Consider the following 12,455-nt stretch of genomic DNA (forward strand, 5'->3'; position numbering starts at 1 on the left):
GATACTTTAATGCTTCTCATGGAAATTGTTTTCTCTTTGAGGCATGTGGTTGTAAATATTTTTACTTAACACAATCTTTCTAGTTAATTTTGATCCGGCTATTTGTATTCTACGTGGTCAGGGCTGCTCACACCAATACACAATCTGAGGCACCAGCTTTCATCTTTACCAGTAGCCGAAATAGTATTTTTGTCTTTAGTCGAAATATATTTACTGTTAGTATTAGTAGTGTTTTGGTGGTAGTGTTTCATATCATCGAAAACAATAAAGATTGGTTGGAATTGGACTAATTATTATGAGGAGAAATTTGCGTCCGACGTTCATCGGATTCAAATTGAGTCTGATGGGTACCTCGAGTTCGTATCGTCTTAGGTACTGCATAAGTGGGGCCCATAAATTAACGGTCCATATTTACTTCCAGTCGGTACCCATTTATACATATAGGATCCGCTTTAAGATTTGTGTCAGGTTAAAAGAACGTTCTTCCACTGTTCAATCTGCTTTAAGATTCGTGTGCACTAAAATGGTATGAATCTTGAGACAAATACACAGATATTGAAGCGATGCATAAATTTTAAAATAAATTTTAAAACAGATCTTGAGAAAAATGCTTAGATTCCGAGTTATTGATCCCGGTTCAAAAGTCACTTCTAAGTAATCTAGAAAATATTATGATCTTTCTAATAGATTTAATTTATTAAAAGCTGTATCTATTTTGAAAAAAAAATAAAAACTTTAATTTATTTAATGATTGTTATTCAAAAATAATTCTCAAAATAGATACAACTTTTAATAAATTAAATGTACTAGAGAGATCATAATATTTTCTAGATTACTTAGAAGTGACTTTTGAATCGGGATCAATAACTCGGAATCTAAGCATTTTTATTTTTTTCCAATAATACATAAATAAATATATTAATTTTTCTTACAGCCGCGAAAAATCCGATCTGAAAAATATTGATCCGGGTTATTTGTTGCAGTCTTTCTAATAAATCAAATTATATTGTATTTCATCTATTTTCAAAGAAATATATCCAACATTTCTAATATTTCAATACAAAAAAAAAAAAATACAAATTTCTGATTTGTAAAAAAAAAAAAAAAATGTTGGAACCGTGGAATTTTTCCACGGGCTGAATTAGAATTCCAAGCCGTGGAAAAATTCCACGGTTTGACTATTTTTAAAATTTCTTCTAAATCTTGGTTATTATTATTAAAATAATTTTTTAAGTGGGTAAAAATAAAAATGTCGGTACTAGGCATGATCAAATTAACCAATTTAAATTACATAGTTGTTTCTCTTCTGCCTAAATTCATTATTTAATTTGACTCAGATTATAATGCGGTCTTTCATTTCTTCCTTTATTGCGTAATTGCATACATCATTTTTATACAATTGCTTGATCTATAAAGGAAATATATACGGTAGGTGGATGTTGATTCATATGTTCTTGGCACACGTAAGATGTTCAACAAACTTTGAACAAATGTAGAGATATATTAACTAATTAGCTGAAAAGTGTGGTGATTCTAATTTTAAAAAATATATATATGTTTGGCTTGACACTTATGGTTTAATACATAATCAATATATAATTGGAAATATTGCGCATTCCACAAGGGATACAGTTTCATATATTTAGAAATAGAGGATCCGCTTTAAGATTTGTGCCAGGTTAAAAGAACGTTTTCTCACTGTTCAATCCGCTTTAAGATTCATGTGCACTAGATCGGTACGAATCTTGAGATGAATAGCACGGATATATTAAAGCGATGTGCATTAATTTTAAAGCGGATTGGATCAATAGTGGAGAAATCATTATAAAAGAAAAGCGAATAATAGTATTTTAGTTTTTGAGGTCTGAAAAAGCTATAGTGCAGCTATAGTTAGCTATTTAGAACTCTGATTTGGCTTGACACATGGTTTAGCACATAATCAATATATAATTGGACTATATATTGCGCATTCCATAAGGTGTACAGTTTCATATATTTTGGTGTGGTGACATCTCCACTAGTATTTAAATTAGCCGCCTTCTTTACCTAAGATATCAGATTTTGATTGTCGTATTCCTATAATTTAGCACTAATCCAACTCACCACACATTATATGGCTTATGGGGCCCCAATTTAAAGATTTGATAAAGATTTCAGTGCTAAACTGCTAATTGAGAAGGTAGAATGGAACTTTTTTTAAAACACATTATGAAATATATTTTAAGCAAATTTATAAACTGCTAATGTTTACACTAAATATATATCAATTGACAAGTATGATTGGTACAGGTACATATTAGGACCATGGGGATACTTTGTAAAAAAGAGAAAAAATCATCTAGGGAAAGTATAAGTTTAAAATATCTTCCAATTTTTCTGAGCACTGGAACAATAAGTTTTTTAAGGAGAGTTCAAATGCACCAATGCTCTAATATACTCCACATTTTTTATCCTCTTTTTCAAAGTCCGATCCGATCAACATGATCTTCATAATAAAATATGCTTGGAGATTAAATTTTATATTTATTGGAATTTTTATACTATTTTTTTTAGATATGTACAAAATCATTGTTTTAAAGATATTCTGGATCATCCGAAAAAGTGATATTGTACTTATGTAAAAAAAATAGTAAAAAAAATTCTAAAAAATATAAAATTTGGTATGTAAAAATATTTTATTATGAAAATCATGTTGAGCGGTTTGGATCGACTGCTCGGACTTTGAAAAGAGAGATAAAGGATGTAAAGCATATTAGAGCACAAAATTATGATGCATTTGAACTATCCTCTTATAAAATATACTACTGTACCACTATAACACTAGAGAATTTCTAAACTATCTATGACAGAAAGGAACTAAAAAAATGTTTGTTCCCCAAAAACAGATAAAATCATCACTTAAACATTTTATTATGCATCTTGTGTGCAATTGAATTAAATGTTCCCAAATACCTTTTATCCCCCAAAAAATTCAATCAATTTTCCTTTAATCCTTCTTTAACAGCAACATGCATGTTAGCAAACAGAAAACTATATTTAGCCAGTTGGCTAATTCATCGTTCACTATGTGAAAGAAAAAATTAAGGAACTTAGCCTCAGATCCTAATTTCATCATTAATTGGCTAAAAGAAGAAAAAAAAATTCCATTTTTTGAGAAAAAAAATAGTACAATAAAAACGTTCACTATATCATTTCTCAAGATCAGAACAGTAATACATCATTTCTTTCTCTCAAATTCCATAAAATTCAACGTAAAGATTACAGATTCGAAATCCGGTGTCTATAGTAAGAGTGATTCAGAAACATTAATCTTCATGTCATAGTTCATACTATTGTAAAAAATAGTTTCGTGTTAGCAAATTTGCCTATATAAACACAACATAGGTTTAATAGAATCCAAATCTACTACTATTTTAAGAAGAATAACATGGTGCTGCTGTCCACTTTTCTCTCTATTTCTCTATTGAAAAAAGGAGAGAGAAATAGAAGAAAGAGGAGAGATAAAGAAGAGAGTAGGGGTGTTCAAATGGTCGGTTCGGTTGAAACCGAAGTAAAATAGTCAAACCGAACTTTATTTCGGTTTTCCAAAATAGAACCGAACCGAACCGATCAAACCTATCAACTGATTAAGAACAGAACCGAATAAACCAAACTAAATTTCAATTTGTTCGATTTAAACCAAAGTACGGCCCATAATTTCGGGAATCATCTCAAGATTGATAAAATATAAAAGATAAAACCATTGTTGATAGCATTATTGTTGAATAATATACATTTTATACACAATAACTAAAATTCTATGCAAGAAAACCAGGCTTCTAAATAGTTAGCTATAGCTACGCTATAGCTTTTTCGGACCATAAACACTAAGCTATGAGATAAAATTGCGCTAACTCAGCTACGACCGCTATAGCTATAATAGCTGACCGCTATTACCGCTATATGAGACCCGCTATAGCTACCGCTATGCTACATGGTTTTTTTTTTGCAATTTATATGGACTTCTGTACTTCTATTCTTATTTCTAATGCTACATGGTCTTCTACGATAAGTATACTAAACCAAACTATATGCTTCTATTTTTATTTGTGATTTATTCTATCATTATATATCGAGAAATATTCAAATACTAATTATTCATTTTGATTACTCTTTTCATAGTATTCGTTTGTAAAATTATTATCGTTCGTTTCAATTGAAAGCTGATTTTGATTATTATTATAATTATAAAATGTTTAAATATGTATATTGATTTCATTTACCTTATAAAATTAATTGTTCTTTGTCATTATAATATGTAATACCATGAAGTATAAACTATTAAATAATGTTACTTTTTAGATTTTTTTCATTCTTATTTGCGTAATTGATAAAAAGTATAGACTTAGATTAGTTGTCATTTAGTTGTTACATCAATTTTCTAATATTGATTATGTTGATATTGTTGTTCGTACAATAATCTTTTACGTCTATTTGACTAATTTGCAAAAACATACAATTATTGAATTTTACGATTTCTTCTATTTTGAGAATATGTAGGTCCAAGAAGAGTAAGAACTGCAGTATAATATGCTTGGACTGAAGAAATCACGAAGACTTTTATCAAGAATACAAACTGTAAAATCAGAAACTTGGTAAAGTATGTGTGAGGTTGATTAAAATGGGATAAAACGTTGGTAACGTTTTCAAAACGTTGTAATGTTTTAGCAACAAACTGATCAAAAGAAGAATCAAGTTATAACGTTATACAACCGTTGTGACGTTTTACAAACGTCATAACGTTTGACAAACGTTTTAACGTTTAATAGCTTTAGAACTGCTGAAGCACAGCTGAACTGTACCAACATGAAACGTTGTAACGTTTTAGGAATATTTAAGCTTCAAATAAATTCTGTTTTGATCAAGTTTTTACAGGTTAAAACGTTGTAACGTTTTACTAAGCTGTCAGAGAATTAAAACCCTAAAATCGCATTTGAATAAAACGTTGGTAACGTTTTATGTCAAACAGCTCATTTTTGAGCTGACACTATAAATAGAGTGATGGGATCTCTTTCTCATTATCTCAGCCGACCCTAATCAATTCAAAAGCGATTTTCTGAGAGCTTAGCCTACTCCATTGTTGTGAGAGCTTAAAACTTCAACATCTCTCAAGCAACCTCAAACCTACTTCACTAATCTTGATATAGATTAGATTAGAGTGATCTATTGAGTGTTCCTCTTGTGTTTCTAGACAAATTGAGACCTTGTTCTCATCTCCTTGAGTTGGCCGTTTGACTTCCCGCTTGGTGTGTAAGGGCTCAACGGTTCACAAGTTGTAATCCTTTCGTATTGGGTAATAGAAAGGCGCACCTCACAAGGTTGCGAAGCCCCGGAGACGTAGGCATTTGTTTTGCCGAACTCCGTTATCACCCCGCGTGTCAAATTTCTCTAAACTCATCTCTTTACTTTCAATTGCAATTTAATTTCAGTTTTTGAGCAATTAGAGGTGCCCCTAAGTTCAACAGATAATTAGTAGAAATATAGAATATAAAGTTTGAAAAGGGAAAATCGCTATGTGTGATAGCTTCCGCTATAGCTACGCTATTCGCAATAGTTTTTTTTTTTGTCTCCCCGCTGTGCCGCTATAATCGCTATTTAGAACCTTGAAGAAAACACAGATCAAAATCGAACCGATTCATTTTCAAAGTCGAATCATTATAAATCGGTCAGTTCGATTTCATCGGTTTTGAGAAATCTAAACTGAATTGATCCATTTAAACTGAAATAATTTACAAATTTAATCGAACCGATCCATTTAAACCAAAAAAATTTAGTTCGGTTAAAAATCAAATAAATCGAACCGTTTGAACACCCCTAAAAGAGAGAGATAAAGAGGAGAGCAGAGATAGCTTGATTTTAAAGAGCAGCAGATCTTGTTCCGGTTTAACATGCACAGGTCCATCTGTACCAGTACTACTACTTATTTGTGCTATAATGACTATGAAGCAATTACTTCATCATTTAATACTTAAAAATGTTAAAAACCGACTAATTTTTTTATTAATCACTAGCTGAAAACGAATGCATAATTGGGGCTAGTCAATAATTGGTTGATTATATATTGAAAGTGCCAGAAAACTAACGATATCCTAATCATAATTTAAGAAGCAAAACACAGGGAAAGGACACGCCCTTTTTACCAACAAAGCATTAAAAATGCTATATTATATACAAGGAGGGTTCAAATGCCTCCATGTTTTTGTGCCTCCATCTTTCTCTATTATTTTCAAAGTTCAAACAGTTGATTCGAACCGCTCAACCTAACCTCCATACTAAAATATGTTTGGAGACCAAATTTTATATTTTTAGGAATTTTTTACTATTTTTTTAGATAGGTAAAAAAATACTGTTTTTAAATGGTTCAGATTTACTTATTTTGTACCTATCTAAGAAAATAGTAAAAAAATTTCTAAAAATATAAAATTTGGTCTCCAAACATATTTTAGTATGGAGGTTAGGTTGAGCGGTTCGGATCGACTGTTTGAACTTTGAAAATAATGGAGAGAAATGGAGGCATGATGGAGGCACAAAAACATGGAGGCATTTGAACCCTCCTCATTATATACTCCTCTTCTTAGAGGTGTTAATGGCACTCTTTTATTCGTTTATCCGACCCGTATCGTATCTGAAAACACGGATAATGATAAGATTTTTTTCTCATTAGTTTATTGAGTACGGGTAAGTGTATCAAATTTTTTTTCGTTATCTTACTCGTTTTTGTATAAGATAATTTTTTAAAATAAAAAAATATATATAGATTTATATTTGTATGAAGATGATACATAATACAATAAAGTTTTGTATTTTTATTAAATTTTCATAATACAAATTAGTTGTATTCATTATTATTATTATTATTATTTTTTAAATAATTTTATCGAAAGCACAAATCGAAATATCAATGACACTTTTTTATCTGTTTATCCGATCCGTACTGTATTAAAAAAACAAATAAGAGTAACGATTTTTTTTTGTTATCATACGGATATGAAAATACCTCCAATCAGTGGCGAGGCTAGCACTTCACAGAGGTAGGCACTTGTCTATCTCTAGATTTTTTTTTTTTTTTTCTAATTTCGGTACTAACAAAGTACTGTAGATAAAATTAATATTATAAATTTTAAATCCTTTGACCACAGGTCAACTGGACCTTGTGTTTGAGTTGAATCTGGATTGTTCCATTGATCTTTTCTACAACAATTGAAAAATCAAGGCATAATTAGCCTATAAAGCAAAATTTATTAATTAAGAGATTGACTTAAGTAAATAAGTCAGGTTTGTCAACTTAATTTATTTATTGAATTAAGTAATTTATACATATTTACTTAATTTTATTTATATAATTTTATATTATAAATTTATGTTAATTATTTAATCCCTTGTTAATAAATTATCGGAGAATATTCCAATATTTATCAGTCTTAATCAATTTATATGAAAAAAAAATTCGAACAACAAAAAGTCTTACAACTCAGTTTTAATAGATATTAAATTTTGAACATAACACTTCTTGTGAGAACAATATTTTAATTATTAGGCTAGATGCAAATCCAAAATTCGTAAGAAGAGATAAAATATTCCCCTTTAGAATTTAAGATTATGAAAATTCAGAGATTTGTATTACAATTATGTTATACACATATTTCTGTTTTATTACTCGGAAAGAAACAATTTGATTGCTTGCATTTGATGATATATATAATAGATAGTGGCATAGTGCTAGTCTGATTTTCACAAAACTAAACAAGATTGTAGTAATAATACCAGTGAATATTTTTTACTGTACCACCACATCATCTTGATTTTATTGTTAATTCCTTTGAGATCAGATTTCTCTCACTATTATTAAATTTGTCATATATATATTATGCAACCCATAAGTCTCATGTGTCCGCCTCGTCTGTATCAGCCGCCACTGTGCGTCTGTCAGTCTGTGCTCACCTGTTACCAGCCTGCCCAGATTGATTGAAACTTCGATAAATTGATTGAGACTTGAAACTTTGGAGAACTTCGGTAAATTGATTGAATAGCCAAATAGGTTTGAATTGCTTGCATTAATATATTTCTTGCTATTTTTTTGAATCGTGTCTTGAATTCAAACCCGAACCCGAATCCATTAATTTATTCGAATCCGAATTCAATTTTTACCTATTCCTAGCTCAAATCCTAGCTCGCCACTGCCTCCAACTGATCTGTATCGGAACCTTTGACACCCTACCTCTTCTCATGCGCTTTAAAATATGATAAAATTTCCTTCCACCTCATGCTTTGCACAAATTGCCTGTAAATGAAGAAGAAAAGAACTATAGTTAGAAATTTTAAAATTGTGTGCACTTCATCTTAATATCTACAAATCGGCATTAATGAAATACTTTCTGAAAACTATTGAGTAAAATTGAATTGCTTTTTTTTTTGGGTCTTGTCGTTATGGTATTATACATAGCGTACATTGGTCTATGCTTATTTTTAAAATCTAGACAGTTTGATGTGAATTGTTCAATATAATATTCATATTAAAATGTCTTACAAACTAAATTTTACTTCTTTTTTTACTATTTTTTTAAATAGATAAAAAAATTAATACTTTCAAATGGTCTAGAATTTTTAGATCGTCTTTTTTTTTACCTTCCTAAAAAAATAGTAATAAAAATTTTTAAATATAAAATTTGATCTTCAAATACATTTTTTTATGGTGATCATGTTAAACGGTTCTGATCGACTATTTAGAATTTGTAAATAAAAATATTGATCCAATGTACGGACTATTGTGCGCTATCCATTAATTGTAACATATCCTCACTATTGATTTTTTGTAATTTGATTTTATTTTGTCGGTTACAATTTGGTATTGAATGACTAGACACAAATCCGACGTGATCAGTCTTCTTGATTAAATTTTGAGTCAAAAAGGTAGCTGTTATAAAGAAATCGAGTTCAAAAAGTAAAGAAAAGACCTACTTCAAAAAAAAAGTAAAGAAAAGATACATAATATTTAAAACTTAACCCACTAGGAGTGGTTAATGTAGGGCACAAAATAACAAGAAAATAATGCAAAAAATGTTACTGTCATTGGCACATATGTAATTTAGAAGTAAATTTGTAATTTATAAAGTTCAAGCACTGAGGAGTTGAATTTTATAAAAAAACAGCTCCACCGAAATAAGTGATCGGTGAAAGGAAAAACATGTTTGCTCCATCGATTATGTAGATCAGTGGAGCCATTTTACATAAAATTTATTTAGTACCATTTAACATAAAATAGTGGAGCAAATATGTTTCTACCTTTACTGAGACATGGGATCGATCGGTGGAGCTATTTTTTATAAAATTCAACTTCTCTGTGCTTATTCCGTTAAAATCATTAAAATTAGTTCTAATTTTAAAAAAAAATCAGAAACATATTGGTTGTCAACAAATTGGGGAGAAAAAAGAAGAAGAAAGACTCAATTAACCTTGAAGAAACTTAAAGAACTAAGAGAAATAATAAATTTAGTAGTAAAATTAGTTCATCATTTCTGAATAAAAATTAGAATGAAAGCAATTATTACAAAGATGTCAAACTAAGTTTGGTCAATTAATTACATGTGTATATATGGAAGGAACCAAAATTTATTGGTTTCACAAATTTGTTACATATAAAACAGATAAACTTGCAATAACTACAACTGAAAAAGGAGGCATTTTTGTACAAGTAAAAAAGAGCAAAAACAAATATATTGTGTACACTTTATACACTTTCAGCACATTTTTTGTCGCGCTTACCAAGTCTTTCACTCGTTCACACCTGTCCATATCCATAACAATCACTGTCGATTTCATCTACAGTGCTAACACTTCAAACAAATAAATTCACCTTCTCTCATGATTAGATTCAAAATCCTTGCATGAAAAATAAACAGATAGTTAGTTAAAAATCAAACTATGTACAAGCTGATTTCATTTCTCTTCCCTTTCTTCTTCCTCCTCACCTCTTCTCTCCAATTGCAACCAAAATTCACCCTCCTTACTCTAACCACACAAACTACTCATAAAAAAAATCAGATCACAAACAAAAGCAACTTTTCACTACCCATCTACCACCTTAGTTCAATCTTAAATCATAATCATACCAACAATGCCTCCGCCTTTACCGACCGCATAAACCGTGATTCAACCCGAGCAGCCTCGTTGGCACGCGATATCTCTTTACGGTCAGGGAGATACAGACTAGACGATTTTGGGTCTGATGTGGTTTCGGGTTTATCCCAGGGAAGTGGTGAATACTTCATTCGTGTAGGTGTCGGTACGCCGGCAAGAGATCAGTACCTGGTCATTGACTCTGGCAGTGATGTAATCTGGTTACAATGCATGCCATGTGATCAGTGCTACTCTCAGTCTGACCCTATATTTGATCCATCAACTTCATCTTCTTTCTTGGCTGTGAATTGCGGGGGACGTGTTTGCCACCTAGTCTCCGGTACCAGTTGTAGCAACCCGGATGAAAGTTGCCGGTACGTATATGCATATTGTCATGTCATATTATATTTTTATATTTTGAAAATTTCTTATTACTTCATCCACATATGCTAATTACATGCAGATATGATGTGTCTTACCGAGATGGTTCCTACAGCAAAGGTGTCGTAGCCTTAGAGACGCTGACATTCGGTTCAACTACGGTAAGCGGGGTCGCCATTGGCTGTGGTCACCACAACCATGGTTTATTTACCGGTGCCGGTGGCCTATTGGGCCTTGGGTGGGGCCCAACCTCCTTCTTGGCCCAGCTTGGTGGCTCGGCTGGCGGGGTCTTTAGCTACTGCCTCGTGAGCCGTGGATCAAGCTCTGAAGCAGGCACACTAGTCTTTGGTCGTACCGAAGGGGTCCCAGTGGGAGCTGTGTGGGTCCCACTGTTGCGCAACCCGCGGGCTCCTAGTTTCTACTATGTAGGCCTCTTAGGACTTGGAGTGGCTGGGGTAAGGTTACCCCTTGAAGAGGATATGTTTCAACTATCCGAAGATGGCTACGGTGGTGTGGTTATGGACACCGGTACGGCGGTAACTCGTCTCCCTGAAGAAGCATATAATACACTCCGAGATGCTTTTGTTGGTGCTGCAGTGGGGCTTCCACGTACCACCGGTGTATCGATATTCGACACGTGTTATAACCTGAACGGGTACAGCAGCGTGAGGGTACCAACTGTGTCGTTTTATTTCACGGAGGGTACGATACTGACACTGCCAGCAAAAAACTTCCTGATCCCTGTGGACAACTTGGGGACATTTTGTTTTGCATTTGCTCCATCACAAACTGGTCTATCAATCATGGGGAATATACAGCAGGAAGGGATCCAAATCACGTTTGACGTCGCTAGCGGGTTTGTAGGATTTGGACCCAATAATTGCTAATCGTATAGACGATGTACAACTATACAGTATACTAATAATATTGTATGATAAGATATTTCTATAAATGTAAAGCTTAGAAGACAAAGGGAAATCCAATAAGGCAATAATATAAAGGTGACATGATGGGATAGTGTATAACACTGTTGAGATCCATTGGTCATACAAGCGGGATAAATAAGCAAAGCGGTTTGGCTTGATACGAAAAAGATCCTTTTTTGCTTTTGCTACTTTTGCTGTTGTAAAAGTATGTAAGGTTTCGCAACGAATTCATGCATGCTTTTGTTTGTACATTCTTTTGATTTCCAAGGAGATTCCGTTTAGCATGGATCTGGCAAAATCGAATCTGCCTAGAAATATCTACTTATCGTTCTACAAAGAAAAAGAAAAGTTTGTGTGCTACACGTAAATGAAGAAACCACCCACTCTTATGTTTGAATTGCCAAAGAATGGAGATTATTTTAGAATAGAGGCGATTCACAGCAGTAATTGTCAAAAAAAAAAAAAAAATTACAGACTATTCTAAAATAGAAGCTATTTAGAACAACAATAGTTAAAACAGCTACTATTCTTTGTTCTTTGTAAATATTGAAATAGTTACTATTTGAAAGTGTGAAAAGAGAAAAAAAAAAAAATTCTTCTTAAATTTTTGCTAACACAATTTCAAAATGACAAAATTAACACCACTTCTACTATCTCTGCATCATGACAATTTATTTGAAACCTCACTTCTCTATCTTTTCTCTTAATTAGCACCTTGTTAACACTAATATTTTTCGATTACAACTATTTATTATTCCAAATATACAATCCAAACAACAATTTTACAAATCTGAATAACACTATTTTCACACTAATCCGAAAAATCACTAATTTTCTTTCTCATCTACTATCAAATTTCTCTAGTTCTCATCCAAACATACCAAAATTCAAGAAACCATTTTAGTACAAGAAAAGGTTTTTTATGCCACGTCAATATTTCTTAGGTTTATTCAGTTTTCCTAATTTCAGGGTGAAAATATTTGCAATTTCTTT

General features: G+C 31.8%; 1 protein-coding gene across 1 annotated transcript; it reads left to right on the top strand.

Annotated features, from left to right (window-relative positions):
* Positions 1-9,835: 9,835 nt before the first annotated feature.
* On the top strand, positions 9,836-11,620 carry LOC144570661 (protein ASPARTIC PROTEASE IN GUARD CELL 2-like). The gene is made up of 2 exons (XM_078320446.1): positions 9,836-10,529; positions 10,619-11,620. The coding sequence occupies exons 1-2, from the start codon at positions 9,961-9,963 to the stop codon at positions 11,421-11,423; spliced, it is 1,374 nt and encodes a 457-aa protein (XP_078176572.1). The 5' UTR covers positions 9,836-9,960; the 3' UTR covers positions 11,424-11,620.
* The last annotated feature ends 835 nt before the right edge of the window (positions 11,621-12,455 follow it).

Source organism: Carex rostrata, chromosome 2, assembly GCF_964058835.1.
Source record: "Carex rostrata chromosome 2, lpCarRost1.2, whole genome shotgun sequence".
Classification (NCBI taxonomy): Eukaryota; Viridiplantae; Streptophyta; class Magnoliopsida; order Poales; family Cyperaceae; genus Carex; species Carex rostrata.

Excerpts from the sequence above, each read along its gene's own strand:
- LOC144570661 (XM_078320446.1), top strand. The coding sequence starts at position 9,961 with ATGTACAAGCTGATTTCATTTCTCTTCCCTTTCTTCTTCCTCCTCACC. Across the intron at positions 10,530-10,618 it reads AACCCGGATGAAAGTTGCCG|ATATGATGTGTCTTACCGAG; the intron begins GTACGTATATGC and ends AATTACATGCAG.